At 57.2% G+C, this 18,004-nt stretch overlaps 1 protein-coding gene across 3 annotated transcripts; it reads left to right on the plus strand.

Annotated features, from left to right (window-relative positions):
* The first annotated feature begins 1,020 nt into the window (after nt 1–1,020).
* On the plus strand, nt 1,021–17,543 carry SSC4D (scavenger receptor cysteine rich family member with 4 domains). 3 transcript variants are annotated; one of them, XM_055715866.1, is made up of 12 exons: nt 1,021–1,457; nt 4,492–4,657; nt 8,343–8,378; nt 9,144–9,449; nt 11,070–11,141; nt 11,525–11,839; nt 12,757–12,837; nt 13,113–13,190; nt 13,978–14,289; nt 14,777–14,854; nt 15,954–16,297; nt 17,262–17,543. In XM_055715866.1, exons 2-11 carry the CDS (start codon nt 4,540–4,542, stop codon nt 16,268–16,270), a joined length of 1,713 nt encoding a protein of 570 aa, XP_055571841.1. In that variant the 5' UTR covers nt 1,021–1,457; nt 4,492–4,539; the 3' UTR covers nt 16,271–16,297; nt 17,262–17,543. The 3 variants fall into 3 exon arrangements, with proteins under 3 accessions (XP_055571841.1, XP_055571849.1, XP_055571856.1); XM_055715874.1 differs by having other exon boundaries at nt 17,267–17,543; XM_055715881.1 differs by having other exon boundaries at nt 13,116–13,190.
* Nucleotides 17,544–18,004: the final 461 nt, after the last annotated feature.

Here is an 18,004-nt window from a genome sequence, read left to right on the forward strand (position 1 = left end):
GCTACTGGGGAATAAAAAGTAAATGCCTAATTGCTAATTACTGAATCCGTACAAGAAAGTAATGGCAGATGGGGAACCGTGCAGTTAGCAACAGTTGCAGCCAGAGCCTGGTTTGTACTGAGTTAAAACACAAAGTCCAGGCGTTTAAAGCCGTTTAAGGGTCTGGGCTTTGTGTGGGGGCAAATGAGCTTTCCAGCAGCAAGGAGGCAACTGCTGCCTCCCATGAAAGCCAGGGCAGGAATCCTGTTGATCGTAAGATGTACTTGTTCAAAGCCAAAAGCACACCGGACTCCTAAAATCGCTGGGAGCCTAAGAATTCACAAGACAGGGAAGCCCAGTATGTTTGGGGGTCCTCGTCCCATTGCCTTCAAGGCTGGTGGGACCCCAAGAGTCTTGTGTTGTCAGGCTTTTACTTGCAATGATGGTCAAAATGGCTAAAAATGGATAAACACGTTTCCTCTTAAAATGAAGAGAGATGCCCCAGTTGGGAGCTGAAGGAGACAAGATAAATGTGTACCATGCGAGGTGGCGGAGGTGGACGAGCAAGGTTTCCATCCCTGGGGTATGGCATCCTTCCATGCAAGGATGTGGCAGGTCCCGCTAATGTCCTCGGCAGAGCTGTCCTGGATAGCCGGGCAGGGAAAACCCTGGAAAGAAGGATCTCTGAAAGCAACTTCTGGCCCAGGAACGGGCAGGGAGGACCATGGTTTGCAGGAGGCGTGGGGTCCCTGCAAGCGGTCCCCGAGTCCCCTGGGCAGGGCGGGAGGCTTGGGACCACCCCCTCCTGCTGCATCCCAGTGCTGGCTCAGGCACCGGCAGGAATATTTCCAGCCAGTTGGTTATTGTGGGCTTCCTCTCCAGGTGGGCACTCAGGCAGCCGAGGAGGGAGGTGGGAAGGAGCTGTACAGCCCAAATCCTCCCAGCTGGCTTCTCCCTTCCCCCAAGGCGTAACCCAGGCTCCGCCAGCACCCAATTTAAGGATGTGTCCCTGCCTGCCTTCCTGAAACCCGAGCCATTCCCTCCTCGCCATGTCTCCCTAGAGGTCTTCCCTCTCTTCCTTCCTCTCTCCTTCTTCCCTCTCCTCCTTCCTCTCTTCCTCCTTGGCTTTCAGGATGATCTGCCTTGGGATGGGATGCAGGGCTGCCGCCCGGCGCTAAACCTATAATCCAGCATCTGCCTCCTGGCCCCAAAGGTGCAAAGAGATGACAGGCTGGAGCTGTTCAGTTGATGGATGAGATTCTTTTTCTTTCTTTCTTTCTTTTGAATTTACTAAACGAGATCTCACCTAAAGACAAAATTCCTGCCTTATCCCCATCAGGTTTTTACTGGGAATATTCATTTCAACAATTATTTTTTAATTTTTTTAACTAACTACACAGCTCTTTACTTCAAAAGAGAATACTTATTTCTGGGATTCATTATACCGATCTTTATACTGGAAAGAAAATACCAAACAGGTATGTGGATTTATGATGCTTTTTTTTTAGGTCAGCAAGGTAATTACAAGTAAGGATCTGACGGGGCAGTGGTGGCTTAAGGACTGTAATTTCTCATGAAGCTGCTTGAATAGTTGGAGAAGTGACAGCTAGAGAGCAGGGGGGTCAGTCCAGCCATGGCCAAGGGGGACCAGAGGGGACCAAAGGACCTGCAAGGTCTCTTGTCCAGGTGGGAGGATGGAGTTTTCACCGAGGGCACGGAGCTGGCTGGGCACAGCGTGTCGGCTGGGGTGTGTTCACCGGGGTGACAGCGGGGACTTTCTGTGCCCCGTGTTAGAGCCCTGCTCCTGCCCTCTACGTTTGGCATCAGACACGGTGGCCAGTCCTTGTGGGGGCTGATCCAGGGTGTGTTGCTTCTTCCGACAGAGGCATGGTTTTGCAAGGCACCCAAGAGCTGGAAAGACCTTTGCTTGAAGACATTTTCAGAAACCCAACTCAGCAACCCTTTGAGAGAGGTGCTGTGCTTTGCTACGATGGCTTATGATGGCTTAAAAGCAGTTTTTAATCTATAGGCATTCATAAAGAGCCCCAACCCCACTGGCTGCAAGGAAAGGGGGTTCAGTTTGTAGCTGAACTTCGAGCGCTGGGGCAAGGTTGGAGAAGCAGGTGGAAAAGCCCACCAAAGTCAGGTTTTACCTTTCGAGGGTCAGCTGTGGCACAGCGTCGCAGCGGTTAATGCCTGCTGCAGCCCTGGCAGGGAGCAGGAACACGATGGCTCCAGCCCAAAAGTGTCCGGCGATGACAGCATCCCTGAGAGCAGGACATGATGCAGGGGTTTGGCCGGAGCAGGGCAGCAGAGGGGCCGTCTGTCAGTCCTGCCCCACCAGAGAGTGGGGAGGGCTGTGGGACAAAAGACGACATTATTCAGCGCTGCAGGAAGGATGAATGGAGTATTGAACAACACCACCTTAGGGAGTAGATTGGTTTTCATCCCCCGTCACTGAGCCGTCTGTCTGCTGGCGGGTCTCCTCCCAAGGCTCGGTCAGCAGGAGCTGAGCCGTGAGAGCAGGGAGGTGTAAGGAGACCGTATCCCAGCCATGATGGCTCCATCCTGCACCTCCAGCACTGTGCCACCACCACCTCACACTGGTGCATGCAAAATGCCTTGATCTACCATCAGCTCTCACTGGTGCAGGCAACAAAGTCAAAGGCTTGGGCTGGAGGTTTGGGAGCCCCCCCAGCCCATGGTCTTGAGGGACCTTGGCCGTGCGGACACAGCACCAGCACGCAGTCCCACCTGGGAGATCTTGCCAGCCCATGCCTCCACATTGGAAAACCAGGAGCAGTAAAAGGCTGGGTGAGGGGTTTCCACAGGGTGGGGGGGTTTGGTCACCGGTACCACCGATTTTAATGTCCTTTCCCAAGTTTCTGCCCATCATTGGAAGCATCAAGCGGCAGCAGTCAGTGCCCATCCCTTCAGGAGATGTTGTGCCTCATGTGGGCTGGAAGGACTAATTTTAGGGCTCTGAGCTGAGACTTACAGCCTGGCTTTAGAGCCAGCGTATGAAAGCATCCTCACGATGGCACTCCTCCACCAGCGCACGCTGCTGTCCCAGTGCTGCTGTCAGGCCAGCTGCTGGGACTGCTGGGATGTTGGTCGGGGTCCCAGAGGTGCAACAGAGGGCAGAGGCAGCCCCCACCCCGCTCCCCCATAGGGCTGGGTGAAACAGAGAGAAATCCGCCACTTCAGCAGTAATTTCTGAAGGCAACAGTAAATGAAGAGGAAGCGTCGTCTTACAATATCTAATCTCTTCCTTGTTTTCTGCCTGACATTCCCCTGATTGCTTCCCACCTTGTCCTGGTGGAGTTTGCATCTCTGTCTCCGTCCCCCAGGTGAATGAGGTTGTCCTATCAGCCCCCAGGAATTTCTGCCTTCCCACAGAAATGCCTTTCCCTGCTTTTTCCCATGGGATGAAGAAAAGCAGAGACAACGGGGCCCTTGGGAATGTGCTAGCCAAGGTGGCAAGGTCTCATCCTGTGTGGTTAGTGTGGAGGTCTTGGGGGACACGGGTGGCCAGGGACTGGAGCTGCCCAGGAGAGCTCTTGGGTGCATTAATTCATCATGGGGTGGTGAAGAAAGATGGGTGCAAGGCACCAGATGGGGCATTCTGGTAGCTCAAGTGCCATATATGACCACATTGGTTCCACCGTGGGGACCCCAGTGCAGGCTGGGTGCTGGGAAGGGCAGCCAGGAGACTGTGTCACCTGCGGAGCAGATCCCCTCTTCGCACAGAAGGAGGTGGGCATGGTCTCCAGGAGCCCACTGGAGGGAGAGGAACCAAGACAAACCAGAGGGTTGACCATGGCTGTGGCCTTTAGCTGGGTGTTTGTCACCGGCAGAGCCAGAGCAACCTTGGAGGGGGGGGACATGGGGTAGGCAGCCTGGCTGGAGGTGAAAGACCATACCTTTCCAAAGGGGGTTGTCTGACGTGTCTTGGTGGAGTACAGGTCCCCTCTGCCTTTTAGGAAGCACCTTTCAGGCTTGTGTGGATGGGGAGCTCCATCCCAGTTGTGTCTGGAATTAATACGTGACTCAGTTTACGCATGTGCGGCGTGGGGTATATGGTGTATATGTGCTATGGGGTTTGCTTGTAACCTCACATAGAAGTAACAGAAGGACAAGCCCCATGTGGATGCAAATGGGATGGTTCCCTGAACACCTTGGGGGCTGAAGACCCTGGGTGAGAGCTGTGAGGCTCAGCATCTAGGTGTCCTGGTGGGTCTGGGGTCCATCCTTCTGCCTGTACAGCAGCACAGCTCCGAGGCTCTCCCTGCTTCCAGTTTTGTCTCACGGGTGGGATGTAGCCCTGCAGCTTCATCTTGCCACCCGTAAAAATGTTCTCAATAAATCCAACCTGAATTATTTTTCATGTGACTCGGGGTCACTGTTCCAGCAAGTGCCAAGGAGGGACTTGTTTGCAAGTCCTGCACCGCCCTTGGTGGGACAAAGGCTCTCCTGGCCATCACCACCAACACTGCTGTCTGCATGTTTCAGGGACAGCATCCTCTGGACACCCGTCTGCAGCAGGACTGCGGTGCAGCAATGAGACTTGGTCCCTGCCTGGCCATCTGGCACAGCATGGGGACGCCAGACATGGGGGTGCTGCCTCTCTCCCTGATGCCAGCCACGCTCCTCGTCCTCCTTCTCCTTGGCCCCACGGGTGAGATTTTCTTCATCCAGAGCCGTGAGCAGGAATATCACAATGTCCCCAATGGTGCTGAGAGTGCACAGGGATGGGGGAACAAGTTCAGCTCTTATCACCCACCACGACCTATGCATGATGGCAAGTTCAGCGTTCAAGGGTAGCATGCAGCTGGCAGCACCGCTGGGAGGATGCTGATGGCCAAGGGATGGGAGCTGTGGGGCCATCCTGCTGCTGGGATGGGTGGGATGAGCACCCATCCCCTGAGGACACCGGTCCCAAGCCACTCCTGGATGACACTGTCCGGCCAGGGCTGGGAAGCATTTAAATTGAACTGGAAAAAAGTCTCAAATGAGGTCTGCACAGAGCGCTGTGGCTGCATAATTATCCTGGCGTGACTTTATCCGTGTAATTACAGCCAGGCGGTTGGTAACACCTTCCTGCCTCAACAAAGCCCCGCCAAGACAAAGCCAGCCAGAAAGCAAGCAATTAAGGTGTAGTCAGACACCATAATTGGATTAAATCAGGTTTTACAGTTCCCACCCCCTCAGCTGGAGCTTCCCCCCATCCCCGGTCTGCCAGCGCCTGCGGTCGGGGTGTGGGGACCTGGGGGGGACCCCGCTGGCTCTGCCACTGTCCCCTGCACCGCCAGGCTCTCCCGTGCTCTTCATTAACAGGCACACAAAGGGCGATTTGTCCTCCCACTTGGTGGTTTTATTTAGCACCGTGCCCTGAGAGGGATGCTGTTTATTTGAGCTAGTTCCCCTTTTTCCTTTGGCTTTGTGAAGCTGGATCAGAGAAATGCGGAGGGCTCTGTCTCTTCTCAAAAAACACTAGTTTCTTCTCCTTCCTCATTAACGTAGACATACCAGGCATATTTTTTCAGGTCTCTCTTGACTTTGCTGGAGGATGCTCTCAAATGAATATTTTAGAGCTTTGATTTTGACTTAAAGGGAGATGAATATTGAATATTTAACAGTGTCCTTTTCATCCACTGTTTCTTCGGCGCTGGAGTGGACTAAGTGTTAAAAATCAATACCAGCCAGGATCAAACACTCTTCCTAAAAAGCCTCACATCTCCACATTTTTGACACAAAGGTGATCTGAATTACCTTTTCCCTGTTATCCAGCCCATGGGGCTGCCATGTCCTTCCCTGTCCTTTCCTTTGGCAAGCCAGCCTCTCTGCTCCCTTGGTCCCCCCTGCTCAATCCCCAGTTCTTGCTGGCATTGCAGCATCACTTCCCAACCTGCCTGGATCCAGCTGGGATGGCTGGGGTGGGCAGCAGTGCCTGACCACGTCTGGAGCATCCCAGCTCCAGGTGGCATCGCACTCCCAGCCCCTGCTCCGGGGTGCTAAGCTATAGTTACAGCCAGACACTTGCCTTACTCTTTTCTCTTAGGGCTTCTAGGTCTTTCTTTGACAGCCTTGTTTTGTAGCTGACTTAATGGTCTCCCAGGCAACATCCCAGCAAGGCAAAAGAGAGGTGGGTTCATCTGCTGGAACATCCCCTCCAGGCTTACCCCGCTTCTCATGGCAGTGACATCTACCTCGGAGTGGCAGGAATCGACCTTCCCATCGCTGCTCGTAGGCTGAGTGCGAAGCAGGACAGGGCTGGTCCAAGCCGGGGGTAGGAAAAGAGGCCACGGAGCCACCACGGGCGATGATCAGCCCTGGGCTGGTGTAATTGCCATGGAGGGTTTTTGTTTGCTGGGAAGGTGCCACCCACGGGAGAGGGCTATGCAGCTGAAGCCTCAAGGCTGGGGTGCCCACGGAGATCCGAGGGCTTGCACACTCCTGGGGCATCGGTGGGGACATCCACAAGGTCCAGCCACCCACCCCCATCTACTGTCCCCTGGGGCATCATGATCATGTTGCCATGATGCCCCGAACAAGCTGGAGACCTCGGTACCCCATGCTGGCAGCACTCCAGGGGGCACCCCACATCACTCGGAATTGGGGCTGAGAGGGTTTTTGTGCCCTAATAACACCCAAGCTGTGGGAGAAGGGCCCAGCCGGGTGGGGGGAGCCTGTCTACACCCCTCCCCAAGCATCCATACCCCCGGGCACTGGGTTTCTGGCAGGGCTCTCTCCGAGCCCTTATTTAATCAAGGCTGGCTGGGATGGGGATGCATCCTGCAAGCGTTCAGCTCCCTCCAGATGCTGCTTGTTCACGCTGGTCAGAGAGGGCTGAGAATTAAAAGGGGGTGAAAGCCCCTCAGCAGCACCATTTCACATGTGGCTGGACAGCTGAGCCCCGAGGCAGAAATCACTGGGGGTCTGTCCATGTGTCGCTGCCCTTCCTGAGCCAGCTGGGATCGAGACACCCCATCGTGATTGTCCAGCAACCCCAGATTACACCAGCCCCAGCCCCAGCTCTGCCTGGTGCTGCAGGCGACCAGCACGTCTCCCCTGGATTTACCCCTACTGCTACATGAAAGCAGTTTATTTGTTTTATTTACCCTAATGTATATATATATATATATATTTATCCCAATTGTTTAATTGGGAAAACAACGGAGGAGTCCTTCCTCTCCCAGCTCTTGCTTGCTGTGCTCCACCGAGCTCCTTCCTGGCTGTGGGGGAATATTTCTGTGGCAAAGTCTTGTTAAGCCCTTGGCAGCATCATCCAGGCTCCGGTTACTGGGAGAGCTGGATTCCCAGCCGTGGAGCTGTGGTCGTGGCTGTGCTCCCTGCTCCTCTCTGCTCCCTCACGCTTTCTAACCCACCTCTTCTCCTCGAGCCATCGATGGTGCCACCAGCACCCAGTGAGAGGTGTCACACTCCCTGAAGGGTGGCAGGTGAAGGGACAAGCACCCACACCTGTGTGCCCCCACACCAGTCCGGTGCAGCTGGTCTCACTGGTGTTTTATGGGCTGCAGAGCGGGGCTCACCCTGAGCTCCGCAGCAGACAGGACGCTGCTCTGCCCACGCCAGGAGCATCATCCTGCCCAGTGGTGCGCAGCAGTGGCTGCCTGCAGTTCTCCAGCACCACCTGTTTCCAACCCTTAAGGTGCCTGCACCCCATGAACAGGTGTGTTGGTACACATGTATAAATGTAAAGCTGGAAAGAAGTGGACTTTTTGGGGGAAAAAAAGGAAAAAAATCAATTGAAACGCAGATAGGGATGCCCAGTGCAGCATCTTCCATCAGGAGCTCTCCAGCGGGTTTCCCGTAACAGGCAGGGCTGGTTTTCCTCATCGCCATCTCACCACCCCAATTTTCCATGGGGAGGGTGCAGGCTCCTTCTCCCTTGATGGCCAACAGTGCCTGTGCCAGCATGGAATGATGCTCACCCTCAGGGAGCTGGTAGGGGTGCCCTGGGCACCCCCCAGCCACTCTTCACCTTGGGGAGCTGCGCAAAGCCAGGGGGAGCAGGACCTGGGGCAGGTACCCACGCCAGTAACCCGGTGCTTAAAGCACAGTCCCACCACAGAGCCGCAGGCACCCACACCACGTGCCACTGCCTCAGTTTCTCCACCTGTGAAGCAGATGAAATGATGCCCTGGGTGAGGGTGGTTATTTTTTCCCCTACAAACCTCCCATCTTTGCAGACAAGAGAAGGATCCAGGGGGCTGCCATGTCTTGCTGGTCCCTGCCATGCCCACCCACATCCCTGTTGCCATCATTGTCTGAGCTGCATCCCTCCTCTGCTCACTGCAGGGATGCTGGGGAGATCCAGTTCCTTTTCTTCTCCCTTGCAGGCACCACCTCCGAGTCCGTGCTGTTGCCATTCCCAGGTGAGATGCTTCTTTTAAAGCTGCTTTTCTCTAGGAAGTTTTGTAATGGAAAAATGCATTTTTTTGGTTAAAAATGGGCTTTGGGGAATTTCAAAAAGGCAGCATATTGGTTTGGAACAAAAGGTGGCAACAAAAAGCTAAATTTCTTTTACAGAAATGAAATAGAGATTTTTAATTATCCCTATTCTGATTATTATCCCAAGAGAGGAATTTTGCCACCTCCTGCTGAGACCCTGTCCCTGTGCCATTTGTCACACCCAAGCAAATAATTCCCTTGACATGGCAGGCCAGAGACACTTACACGCCTGCTCCCCATCTCCAGCAGCTTGAGAGATCACCTCCATCCCACCAACTCCCATGTGGGACCAGCTCCAGACGTGTTTGTTGAGGCTAATACGAATTGCTAATTGCATCTTGTCACTTGTCACCCATCGTACGTCATCACGTGATGCCACGTGTCTGCTTTCTGCTTCTCCTGTTGCGTTATTGCCCAGGCCATTAGTAGGCAAGAGGATGGGATGATGGAGCATCTCATTTATGTACTGAGATGTGTTGAGTCTTCATGTCTGCTGCTTCCAGCAGACGAAGAGAAGCCCAGGTGGGTAGCACCAAGCCAACCACTGCCTCGTGCTACAGCAAAGCGTCACCATTTTATTTAAGGAGCAGAGACATGGTGCAGAGAGGGCTCACACCCTCCCCATGACACCCACCAAACGTTTGTCACCTCCTGCCTGCTGAGGGACCTCTCTCTGCCCATCCTTCCAGAGATACGGCTCGCCAATGGGCCCAGCCGGTGCCAGGGGCGAGTGGAGATCCTCTACAACGGCTCCTGGGGGACCGTCTGCGATGACGACTGGGACATTGTGGATGCCAACGTGGTGTGTCGCCAGCTGGGCTGCGGCCATGCCATTGCCCTCCCGGCTGCCATGACCTTCGGCCAAGGGAGCGGACCCATCTTCTTGGACAACGTGGACTGCAAGGGCTGGGAGGCAGCCTTGAGCGAGTGCTGGAGCCACGGCTGGGGCATCCACAACTGCTACCACTACGAGGACGTGGCTGTCATATGCAACGGTAACGAGGTTTGGTTCCTTGGGGGCAAGGAGAGCAGGGGGGTGCCTGAGGTGCTGCATGCCTTCGGGGTGCCCAAGAGTTGCATCTCAGAGCCTGTTCCTTGGAGCCTGGGTCAGCCAAACCTCCTCTGCATCCTTCCTCTATCCCTTTCCTCAATCCAGGCCATCTCCCAGCTCAGCAGGCTGGTGCTCCATAAGGTGACCAGCCTGTTCTGTATTCCCCGTCACTTCCAGCTCAGGGACTTTGCAACCTCTCCAGCATGATCCCTGGGGAAAGAGCACGCACCCACCCACGCTCCTGCCTCTAAGTCAGCCGCTGCCCAACTGCTCCTTCCCCTTTTGACTCGTTTTTCTTTAAATTGCTGAGCTTTTCAGTAGGAAATGTTCCTAAAGGTGAGAAAAGCAGTGGAAAGTGTTCAAACTTGGCAAGTGAAAGTGGAACAGCTCCATGCCAACCCCTATATACGCTACATGTTCCTCCTGCATAGCTGCGTAGGGTTTGCTCATCAGCCACGCATCAACGACCCGTAAATGTGAGGCTGTGCACACCCGGAGCTTGGCCACGGCTGCAACTGCTTGGTGAATCCTGGTGTCCTGCAGAAGCAGGGGTTGGAAAAGGAAGGGATGCTGGTCTGGCTGGTGGGTCGGACCAGCAGCAACCAGAGAAAGCAGGTGGTGGACTGAGCAGGAGCTCTGAATCAAGGCACTGCTGGAAAGGAGGTGAAAGGACTGGAGCAGGAGGTGGGGGAGATGGGTCTGGGGGTGGAGGAGCGGCTTGAGCCATTAGGTGTTTGTAGCTTGGTTGGCGAAGGAGAGCAGGAGATGCTCTGGGGTGGCCCTCAGGGGAGATGCAGGCGTTTGACCCAAGCACCAGACCCCTAGGAAAGGTGCTCCCACCCGTGCCATGTGGGAGCTTTCAGGAGCCAGCTTTCTGTCCGTTGTGATTATGGAGGAAAGCGTGGGGCTGGTCAGGTCTACACCGTGTCGGTGGGCTGGCTTTCCCGGGATGCTTCCTGCAGCCCTTGGGCACGCATGTGGCTGGCTATGGGACCACTTGGCTCTGCTCCCAGGCAGCTCCCCACACCACCCCCCGGTAATTTCACCAGCCCAGCTGAGGAGCTGGGTCAAGGCAGGCAATAGGGTAGCTTGAAGCAACATCGTTAGCAAAAGAAATATAGGTAAAACCAGCAGGAAAATCAAAATATTACTGTTTTTTTCTATATATATATGCCATGACTTCGAATCCAAATCCCATGATACGCTGGAACCTGACTCCTGACAGCTCAGCACTGTGATTTACTCCAGGTGCCCATGCCATGCTGCCAGGCACAACTTCCCACTACACCAGCAGCTGAGGTCCTGGCTCCATCCTGCATCTGTAACTGGGAAGATAGCTCTGGGCAGGGGCAGCCGCAGACCCCTCTTTCTTTCCCCATGGGAGCTGCTTTGGTGCAAACCTGCTTGTTTCCGCAGCACGTGCTCGCTGGTGTGCGTGCGGGGGCTGGTGCCCGAACTGGGGGAGCAGCAGGGTGGTCAGCGTGTGGGGCACTGCTTGCAGCCTGCTTCTGGAAGGGATGGCTGCGGGGAGCCACGGATGCCACTGCTCTGCTTCCCTTTCCAGAGTTCTCGCCCACGCAAGCCAGCGAAGGACCGACAAGCAGGACCCTCACAGCCTCAGTGCAGGACGGGGAAAGTAAGCTGCTCAGCTGTCGCTAGCAAGAGGCTTGTCCTGGCTGAGGGATGGTAGAGACCAGCACCCCCCACCCTCCCATCCGCCCCCCCCCATCACCCGCTGCCCCTCCATGAAGCACCCTGACTCTCTGGCTCTGAGGGGCAGACCCCTGGGGACCCCATCTTTGTGCTGGCCATGGCCAAACCCTACCCCAGAGGTTCACAAAGGCTCCCATCATCTGTGCCATCCTAAAGCATCACCCCTTCCCCACTGCTTCTCACCCAGTTTCTTTGCCGTCACGGGCACTGCCAGACCCAGGCTGGGTGGCATCGCTGTGAGGTGGCACGTGTGGTGACCTCCTGGGGAAAGTCACGTCCTTCTCACCGCCTGCTGCCACCCTCCAGGTGACGGCAGCATCCGTCTGGTGAGTGGAACCGACACCTGCCAAGGCCGGGTGGAGATCTTCTACCGCGGGAACTGGGGCACCGTCTGTGACGACGACTGGGGCATGAGCGACGCCAGCGTGGTGTGCAAGCAGGTGGGCTGCGGCCAAGCCCTGGATTACAAGAGCAATGCCTATTTCGGCTACGGCACGGGGCGCATCCTCCTGGACAACGTCAACTGCGATGGCAGCGAGCCCTTCCTGTCTGCCTGCTACAGCCTCGGCTGGGGCATCCATAACTGCGGCCACCACGAGGATGCTGGGGTCATCTGTACAGGTAGCGGGACAGAGCACCACCTTCACGGGGGAAAAAATCCAGAGATAGCCTGGTCTCCAAAGAGAAATGGCCTCGGAGGGATGCTGACGTGCCCAAGGTCAGGCAGGGACCCGGGCTGTGCACGGCGGGAGCATCCTTTCTCCTTACCTGCTGTCATCCTGGCGCTCCGGAGCAGGCTGCAACACGGTGCTGAGAGCCTGGGACACAGCCCGAGCAGCAATTTGCAAGGGAAATGCATCTGCTGGACCTGCCATTTCCCTGCTCCGCTGGCTCGAAAACAAGCTGCCCATGTCCGGAAGGAGCGAGTGGCTGCCGGGGGCTGGGCATGATGCCAGGCCCAGCCTGTCTCCCCTTTCCCCTCCCTAAATGATGTATTTCTGCCATTCTCCGCTGATTACCATTTATAATGTTAATAATCCCCGTGAATTCCCTCATTATCACAGCTAATGACGGGAGCGGTAAGTGCCAGCGCTTTTCCCTTTCCCACTATTAATGAACAAAAGGGCTGATGCGGGAAAAAGGGACAATTTTCTCGGGCTGGTCCTTTCTCCCCTAAATGTCCCCATCCCTTCTGGCACCTGGCCAGGGCACAGAGCCGATGGCACCACCACGCACAGCCCTTGCTCAGCGGGGCAGGGGAAGAACGAAGCTTTAGAGCTAATGAACCCTGCCTGATAAACCTCCCAGAAGCGAAGGACCCCTCGGGGCTGCACGTGGGACCTCGGTGCTGGGGTTGGGGTGGAGAAGCACAATCTCCAGCATGTGGGCAGTGGGGATGTGCGGATGGACGTGGTCCATCTCCATCCCCATCATCCCAGAGCTAGCAGATGACCCCGGGTCTGCCTCCTGGAGTCAGCAAGTTCACAGCTTTGCAGCTTCTCCCCATCTGTCACCTCTGTTCCTCTGTGTCACTGCAGGGCTGGACACGTCCACCAGCACGTCCTTCACCACCTCCGTAGCCTTGGACTATGAGGAGACTCTCACTGCCACGGCCACAGGTAGGAGGTCACCCAGCAGCCACCCAGCTCACCCACGTGCTGCTGCTGGGGCTGGGGGCTTGCTGGGCAGGGCTGTGCCTCCTGTGTCCTCCTGTCACCCAGCACAGTCCCCCTGGGGTCCTGCCGCACGTAGGCTCGGGGGGTGACATTGCCCGTGGCAGGAGCTTGCCATGGGGCTGCTGTGGTGCTGGAGGCTGCTGGCACCAACCGGAGCAGGGGTGGTGGGCACAGGATCTGGCCCCCACAACGCCCGTGTGTCCCCACACTTGTCCCAGCAGTGACAGACAGCAGATACCAGCCCTCCCAGGCCACTGAGGTGGTCACCACCGCTCTCCTTACCATCGAGCAGGAAAGTAAGTATGTGGCCACTGCCGGTCCTTCACAGGGTCCAGCATGGCCCCCCTAAGCTCCACATCTCTGGGGGGTACCCCATATCCCCAGGGCTCACCCCACAGCCCTGCAAATTACCCCATGCTCCCAGGGCTACCCCCCCTCCCAATTCCCTGGGGGAACTTGAGCACCCCATGGTTCACCCCAAGCCACCAGGGAGCTGTCCCATGCCCCTGAGATGTACCCCACCTCCCCAGGGCTCTCATGTCCCCAGGAGTACACCAGGGAGTGATGTCCCCAGGGCTCACCCCACATCCCCAGGGCTTACTCTGTGCTCCCAGGGTGTTCACCCCCTGCCCTCCAGGGTTCACCCCCCATCTCCAGGAATTGCCCCATGCTCACAGTACTCACCCCATGCTGCTTGGGAGTTGCCCCATGTCCTCATGGTCACCCCACATCCCCAGAAATCACCCTATGTCCCCAGGGTCTCACCCCACATCCCCAGGGGCTCAGCCCATGTCCCCAGGGTCTCACCCCACGTTCCCAAGGGCTCACGCCATGCCCCCAGGGTCTCACCACATGTTCCCCGGGGTCTCACCCCATGTTCCCAAGGGCTCACCCCAGGGGGCTCACCCTATGTTCCCAAGGGCTCACCCCATGCCCCCAGGGGCTCACCCCACATCCCCAGGGCTCACCCCCTGTTCCACGGGGGCTCACCCCATGCCCCCGGAGGGTCAGCAGGGGACATCGGACCCCCTGCGGAGCCGTGGTCCCCCCGGCAGCGTGCCTGTGCCAGGGCCCCCCACGCAGGTGGCGGTGTGCGGCTGGCGAACGGCAACGGGAGCTGCCGCGGGCGGGTGGAGGTGCGGCACCATGGCACCTGGGGCACCGTCTGCGACGATGACTGGGACTTCCCCGACGCCCAGGTGGTGTGTCGGCAGCTGGGCTGTGGTGCTGCCCTCGCCGCCACCATCCTCAGCTCCTTCGGCTACGGCAGTGGGCCCATCCTGCTGGACAATGTGGGCTGTGGCGGTGGCGAGGCTCGCCTGGCCGACTGCTTCCACCTGGGCTGGGGGCAGCACAACTGTGGCCACCACGAGGATGCCGGGGTCATTTGCCGAGGTGAGAACGGGATAAGCTCAGTGGCCACCAGCTCCCACCCAAGGGTCTTCCCTCGCCAGCTGGGTGGGAGAGGGAGGATGATGCGACTGCGTGGGTCTCTGCTGAAGCCTGGCTCGGTGGCACGGAAATCCAGTGAGATAACAGGCATAGGGAGAATTTTGGCCACACTCAGGCTGGCTGTGGGAAAAGGGGTCCCCAAAATGGGGTGGCAGGTGAATTTGAGTCCCCAAACCCTGGGGTTCCTTCTGCCCATGGGGGGAAAGCAGTGGTGGTTGGGTGCCATGGCTGGTGACGGATGGAGCGTGGGTACCACCTCTGGTCTCCGTTTGTGCACTTTCCTGGAAGCACAGTGGCTGCACATCCCACTCCACACATCCCTGCATCCATCCCTGGTTACCCCATGCTGCTGCTGGGGGCTCCGACCCGGCCCTGGGGGGGCACAGGAGTCCCCTGAATTGCTTTTCCCACCCCTTCCCCACTGCACCAGGTGCTGATGATGCTGGAAACCATTTCCAAGAAGTCACTGTCACAACCACCAAGTCGGCCCTGGCTCGTCCCAAGGACGGTAGGTATCGAGGTACCGCCTGGGGATGCAGGGCCAGCCCTGGGGATGCTGTGCGCTGGCACAGGATGGAAACAGGGGTGGCTCGCACAGAGGCCAGCAGCTTTGGCAGTGCCTGAAGCACTGACCTGGAGCAGCCCACAGGAGGGGGAAAGCCACGCTGGCAGCACCGTTAAGCTGTGGCCTCTCCTGGTGCCCCCAAAGCTGGTCCAGGCAGAGGAGGCGATGGATCCTAGTGGGGAGAGGAGGGGATGGACCTCGGTGGAGGGGTGACCAGATGGACCAACAGGGCTGAGCTGAGGATCATAGAATCATGGAAGGGTTTGGGTTGGATGGGACCTTAAAGATCATCTAGTCCCAACCTCCTGCCATGGGCAGGGACCCCTTCCACCAGCCCAGGCTGCTCTCAGCCCCGTCCAGCCTGGCCTTGGGCACTGCCAGGGATGGGGCACCCACAGCTGCTCTGGGCAGCCTGGGCCAGCGCCTCGCCACCTGCACAGTGACAGATTTCTTCCTAATATCTAATCTAAATCTGCCCTCTTTCAGCTTAAAGCCATCACCCCTTGTCCTATTGCTACGTGCCCTTGTAAAAAGTCCCTCTCCAGCTTTCCTCTCGGCCCCTTCAGGTACTGACAGGCTGCTCTAAGGTCTCCCCAGAGCCTTCTCTAGGCTGAGCAACTCCAGCTCTCAGCCTGTCTTCATAGGAGAGGTGCTCCAGCCTCTGATCATCTTCGTGGCCCTCCTCTGGACTCATTCCAACTGGTCCATGTCCAGGAACAGACATTATTGTCTGTTCCTTCAACGTGAACATCCACCCCGATGCTTTGGGGGTCAGCCACAGCTCTGATACTGGCAAGTGGTCACCCCCTCGCGCTCCTGCCTGTGCAGGGGCAGTGGGGGAGCTGTGGGCAGCAGCAAACTGCCAAGCCTTGGAGAGACCAGGGCTCTTCTTGTCCTGGGGCCGCATGGCCAGGAAGGGCCCCTTCTCCATCAGCCCTGCACCACTGTCCTAGGGTGATGGCAGGCAGGGAGAGGGGGGAGTGCTGGGGTGGGCATGGGCAGGGGCTGCCCCCTGGGCTGCCTCACCCCATCCCCTCGGCAGGGTCCCTGCGCCTGGTGAACGGCAGCCACCGGTGCGAGGGGCGCGTGGAAATGTTCTACCTGTCCCAGTGGGGGACAGTGTGTGACGACGCCTGGGACCTGCGAGATGCCAAGGTGGTGTGCAGGCAGCTGGGCTGTGGGCACGCTGTGGCGGCCTGGGGGGAGGCACGCTACGGCCAGGGCACCGGCTACATCTTCCTCGACAACCTCAAGTGCAAGGGCCACGAGCCCTCGCTGCTGCGCTGCTCCCACATCCGCTGGGATGTCCACAACTGCGACCACTCCGAGGATGCCAGTGCTATCTGCAGCATCCTATGACCGCCCACCCCTGGGACCCTCACGCAGGTAAGGGGGGATGGGGACAGTGGAAGGAGCTGGTGGCAGTGCCCTCAGAGAGGGGCTGAACCCTGGCTGCTAGTGGGGGACACTCACTCTCTGCCTCAGTTTCCCCACTTGCCCCACCGGGGCACTGGCTGAGCCCCCCATGGGTGTTTGGGCTCTGAGGCTGGGAAGAGCTGGGTGAAGACCTGGCTTTCCTCAGCTCCTAAAACACTGGCTGAAGCTTTCCCCCGCTGAAACTGCCCCTTGGAAAAACAAAACCATTTCTGGTGTGAAATCTGATTGGTTTCAGCCATTTCATTGAAGAGACGAGGAGAGAAAAATGGATATTCTGCTGTGAAAATGAAGTTAGTTTATACTCAGAAAATGTAAAAAGGGGGCTGAAATCAAACCAGGGTATTCCAGGGGCTCTGCAGTGAGTTGCTGCCGTTCTGCAATTTGCTTTGCAACCCCTCCCAGCAATCCAAACACCAGGTTTTCCCCCACATTTTGGCAGAAGAAATACCAGGTCCTCACCAATTTCCATGCAGCAGAAATGCAGGCACTGGATCTCACACCATCTGCAACCCCATCCTGCTTCGAGGTCGTCCAGTATTTCTTCCTTGTGGACATTTCACCTCCTGTTCCTTCTATAAACACCACTGGGTTTGCGGAGAGCTCAGCTGAGATTTCCCTTCCCCGAGGGGCTTCTGCACAGCCAGTCACTGCCCCAAAAAGCCCCTGGGGAAGTGGGGAAGGACCAGGATCCCTGCATCCTCCCCATCCTTCTCCATCCTGCGTGGTCCAGACCAGCTCCATGATGCTTCGTGCTCTGAGGTGTCTGGGGCACGCAGGGCAGGTGCAGGCAGAAAACAGTAGGGAAGACCCCAGATCCCTGCCCAGTGTGACGTGGAGGGTGGTAGCACTGAACTCAGGACCCTAGTCCCTCCCTGGTGCTCTGCCTTTGGGGTAAAGGCTGTTTCCCTCCCAGCTCAGGTGGAAGGACCCAGCCTTTGTCATCAACTGTTTCTGATGTCTACCGGGACACCAGCAAAATGATCGTCGTGTTTTCGTGGATGGGGTGCCAGGGTGGGGAAGGGCTGTGCAGCGGCGCAGAGCAGGTCCCAGCTGCTCCCCCCGCTGCACTCGCTCCTTTGTGCAATTCTTTTGTTCATAAGAGATTGTGCATATTCCTGGGTTGTTTGCTGTTTGGGTTTGGGTTTTTTTCCTCATTTTTTTCTTATATCTGTTTGGGTTTGTTTTGTGAATAAGTAAAAACCTTTTGAAAGCGTGCTGAAACCTGACTGGCATCCCGGGCAGGAACAAACCCATGGGGAAAAGATGACCCAAGCCCAGAGGTGAGGGCTCAGCTCTTACTGCCAAAAATTGGTGCAAATCCCCTGCTGGCCCCCGAGCAGCCCTTGATTCCCACCCAGCTGGGAGCTGAGCTTGGGGGGTACAGCCCTGAGCCCCACCAGGCTGGGGGGCCGAGGTTGGGTCCGGCTCTGGGTTTGTTGCCGGTGGGATTTGGCAGCCCCGCAGGCTGCGGGGTCACTGCTGAAGCGGGTGCGTTGCCATTGTGCCGCTGTACGGGCTCTGCAGTGCTGACAGCAGTAAATTCGGTGCTGCTTGCTAACGGCAGAGGAGCAGATGGGAAGAGAGACTGTCCTGGGAGCTGCAGCCCCTGCTGCTGCCTGCTGCTGCCTGCTGCTGCCTGCAGGCAGAGGCTGTGAC

Source organism: Falco cherrug, chromosome 1, assembly GCF_023634085.1.
Source record: "Falco cherrug isolate bFalChe1 chromosome 1, bFalChe1.pri, whole genome shotgun sequence".
Classification (NCBI taxonomy): Eukaryota; Metazoa; Chordata; class Aves; order Falconiformes; family Falconidae; genus Falco; species Falco cherrug.